Below are 4,315 nucleotides of genomic sequence, written 5' to 3'. Positions count from 1 at the left end.
CTCTCTCTCCCTCTCTCTCTCTCTCCCTCCTCTCTCTCTCTACCCTCCTCTCTCCCTCTCTCTCTCTCTCTCTACCCTCCTCTCTCTCTCTCTCTCTTTACCCTCCTCTCTCTCTCTCTCTCTACCCTCCTCTCTCTCTCTCTCTCTTTACCCTCCTCTCTCTCTCTCTACCCTCCTCTCTCTCTCTCTACCCTCCTCTCTCTCTCTACCCTCCTCTCTCTCTCTCTCTACCCTCCTCTCTATTTGTTGAACAGATGAAACCTCAGTAATGGTGATCATTATTTGGGGTGTTCCCCAAAGTTCAGTATTATGACTGATACTGTTCCTCCTTAATATGCTCAGCGACTACAACATTATTCGTTGAGTTTTACGACATTGTTCATTAACATCTCTCTCTCTCTCACCCCTCTCTCTTCACCCCCTCTCTCTTCACCCCCTCTCTCTCCACCCCCTCTCTCTCTCTGTCCCCCCTCTCTGTCCACCCCTCTCTGTCCCCCTCTCTCCATCCCCCTCTCTCCACCCCTCTCTCTCCACCCCTCTCTCTCCACCCCTCTCTCCACCCCCTCTCTCTCCACCCCCTCTCTCCACCCCTCTCTGTCCACCCCTCTCTGTCCCCCCTCTCTGTCCCCCTCTCTCTCCATCCCCCTCTCCATCCCCCTCTCTCCCCCTCTCTGTCCACCCCCCCCCCACCCTCTGTCCTCCCCCTCTCTGTCCACCCCTCTCTCCCCCCCTCTGTCCACCCCCTCTCCATCCCCCTCTCTCTCCACCCCCTCTCACCCCCTCTCTCCCCCCTCTCTCTCCCCCTCTCCTCCCCCTCTCTCTCCCCCTCTCTGTCCCCCTCTGTCCTCCCCCTCTCTGTCCACCCCCCTCTGTCCACCCCCCTCTCTGTCCCCCCCCTCTCTGTCCTGTCCCCCCCTCTGTCCACCCCCTCTCTGTCCACCCCCCTCTGTCCACCCCCCTCTCTCCATCCCCCTCTCTCTCCCCCTCTCTGTCCACCCCCTCTCCCCCCCCCTCTCCATCCCCCCTCTCTCCATCCCCCTCTCTCCATCCCCCTCTCTCCATCCCCCCTCTCTCCATCCCCCCTCTCTCTCCATCCCCCCCTCTCCATTCTCTCCATCCCCCTCTCTGTCCATCCCCCTCTCTCTCTGTCCATCCCCCTTTCTCTCCACCCCCTCTCTCTCTGTCCATCCCCCTTTCTCTCCACCCCCTCTCTCTCTGTCCATCCCCCTTTCTCTCCATCCCCCTCTCTCCATCCCTCTCAGGCTGAGTTGGAAGCCTTTGAGAATCGTCAGAAGGGCAGACGTAAGAAGCGAGGGAAGAGAGGAGAGGGAGGAGGAGGAGGAGGAGGGTGGTTGGAGGAGGTATAGAGTGGTCATGGTGTCTCTGGGTGGAGTTCTACTGGCTGCTGTCGCTTTCTATCTCATACAAATGGATTAGACACACACACACACACACACACCAATACACACACACCAATACACACCAATACACACACACACACACCAACACACACACACACACCAACACACACACACACACCAACACACACACACACACCAACACACACACACACACACACACCAACACACACACACACCCAGACAACATATCACAGGCAGACAGAAACAGACAGGCAGACTGAGACTCTTCCTGGTTCAGATGATGTCTACTTTAGCAGAGGAGAGAGAACCAGTATCACTTCCTGTTTCACTCTCTGAATGATTTATGATCTATTAGGATGGGTCTGAAATAGAACCCCATTAGGATGGGTCTGAAATAGAACCCTATTAGGATGGGTCTGAAATGGAAACCCATTAGGATGGGTCTGAAACAGAACCCCATTAGGATGGGTCTGAAACAGAACCCCATTAGGATGGGTCTGAAATGGAACCCCATTAGGATGGGTCTGAAATGGAGACCCATTAGGATGGGTCTGAAATAGAACCCATTAGGATGGGTCTGAAATAGAACCCCATTAGGATGGGTCTGAAACAGAACCCTATTAGGATGGGTCTGAAACAGAACCCCATTAGGATGGGTCTGAAACAGAACCCCATTAGGATGGGTCTGAAATAGAACCCCATTAGGATGGGTCTGAAATAGAACCCTATTAGGATGGGTCTGAAATGGAAACCCATTAGGATGGGTCTGAAACAGAACCCCATTAGGATGGGTCTGAAACAGAACCCCATTAGGATGGGTCTGAAACAGAACCCCATTAGGATGGGTCTGAAATGGAACCCCATTAGGATGGGTCTGAAATGGAGACCCATTAGGATGGGTCTGAAATAGAACCCCATTAGGATGGGTCTGAAACAGAACCCCATTAGGATGGGTCTGAAACAGAACCCCATTAGGATGGGTCTGAAACAGAACCCCATTAGGATGGGTCTGAAATAGAACCCCATTAGGATGGGTCTGAAACAGAACCCCATTAGGATGGGTCTGAAACAGAACCCCATTAGGATGGGTCTGAAACAGAACCCCATTAGGATGGGTCTGAAACAGAACCCCATTAGGATGGGTCTGAAACAGAACCCCATTAGGATGGGTCTGAAACAGAACCCCATTAGGATGGGTCTGAAACAGAACCCCATTAGGATGGGTCTGAAATAGAACCCCATTAGGATGGGTCTGAAATAGAACCCCATTAGGATGGGTCTGAAACGGAACCCCATTAGGATGGGTCTGAAATAGACCTCATAGGGAATAGGACAAACATATTTAGTCTCATTATTACAAGTGTTATTTTTCTTATTATCAGGATTATTATTGTTATGAAACTCGGTCTGCAATCCAGCTGGTTTTAACTCCGTCTAGAAACACCACATCGGGACCACCAGGAGATTTAAGATTCAAGGGTCTCGGAGTAGGAATGCTGCTGATCTAGGATCAGTCGTTAGCATCTTATTCAGGATTATATGAAAATGTCAAACTGATCCTAGTTCAGCGTTCATGTCTCTATTGAGTCAACAGCAGTCTGATTTGGGGATTTATTTCTGATGTGAGATCTGAAGCTGTGGCGAGCGGCGAGGTGTTATTGTCTGTTGATGATTGATGACACTTTGTTTTGTGTAATGAAATAAAAAATAAAATCTGAATTTGGAAATAATGAAGTCTATTTTCATGTCTCAACTGTTGATGATGCCCTTTGGTGTTCTGGCAGCACACACACCACCGACCCACACACACACCACCGACCCACACACACACCACCACCCCCACACACACACCACCGACCCACACACACACACACACCACCGACCCACACACACACACCACCGACCCACACACACACACACACCACCGACCCACACACACACACACCACCGACCCACACACACACACACCACCGACCCACACACACACACACACCACCGACCCCACACACACACACACCACCGACCCACACACACACACACCACCGACACACACACACCACCGACCCACACACACACACCACCGACCCACACACACACACCACCGACCCACACACCCCACACCACCGACCCACACACCCCACACCACCGACCCACACACCCCACACCACCGACCCACACACCCCACACACACACACACACCACCGACACACACACACACACACACGCATACACATCGACACACACCGACAATCGCACACACAGACGCACTGACACACAGGGTCATGGTGCATGTGTCCTGGTCTGGGTATCTTTACCTGGTCTCTGAGGGCGGACGTCCCTGCCAGACGTCTCGGTCAATTATAATAATGTTGAGAGAGAGAGAGAGAGTCAGGGAGAGAGAGAGAGAGAGAGAGTCAGGGAGAGAGAGAGTCAGAGAGAGAGAGTCAGGGAGAGAGAGAGTCAGGGAGAGAGAGTCAGGGAGAGAGAGAGTCAGGGAGAGAGAGAGTCAGGGAGAGAGAGAGAGTCAGGGGAGAGAGAGAGTCAGGGAGAGAGAGAGAGTCAGGGAGAGAGAGAGAGTCAGGGGGAGAGAGAGAGAGTTAGGGAGAGAGAGAGAGAGTCAGGGAGAGAGAGAGAGAGTCAGGGAGAGAGAGAGAGAGTCAGGGAGAGCGAGAGTCCGGGAAAGAGAGAGTCCAGGAGGGAGTAAGAGTCAGGGAGAGAGAGTCAAGGGGGAGTAAGAGTCAGGGAGAGAGAGAGAGTCAGGGAGAGAGAGAGTCAGGGGGGAGTAAGAGTCAGGGAGAGAGAGAGTCAGGGGGGAGTAAGAGTCAGGGAGAGAGAGAGAGAGTCAGGGGGGAGAGAGAGGGAGTGTGTGTGTGTTAGTGGGAGGAGTCTGGGTAATGATAGGGCGGTAGAGGTTCTGCCTGGAGTCTTTCCCC

The 4,315-nt window shown here is 52.8% G+C and overlaps 1 protein-coding gene across 1 annotated transcript in view; it reads left to right on the top strand.

Annotated features, from left to right (window-relative positions):
* LOC124014365 (NF-X1-type zinc finger protein NFXL1-like) overlaps window positions 1–3,112 on the top strand; it is a 113,409-nt gene extending 110,297 nt beyond the window's left edge. The window contains exon 22 of the mRNA XM_046329261.1: window positions 1,263–3,112. Coding sequence (XP_046185217.1) covers window positions 1,263–1,367 — 105 coding nt within the window. The 3' untranslated portion in view covers window positions 1,368–3,112. The remainder of the gene's footprint in view (window positions 1–1,262) is intronic.
* The last annotated feature ends 1,203 nt before the right edge of the window (window positions 3,113–4,315 follow it).

The sequence above is a fragment of the Oncorhynchus gorbuscha genome, linkage group LG25 (assembly GCF_021184085.1).
Source record: "Oncorhynchus gorbuscha isolate QuinsamMale2020 ecotype Even-year linkage group LG25, OgorEven_v1.0, whole genome shotgun sequence".
NCBI classification, from domain to species: Eukaryota; Metazoa; Chordata; class Actinopteri; order Salmoniformes; family Salmonidae; genus Oncorhynchus; species Oncorhynchus gorbuscha.
The sequence above is the reverse complement of the archived record's forward strand: the minus strand, read 5'-3'. Positions and strand labels throughout refer to the sequence as shown.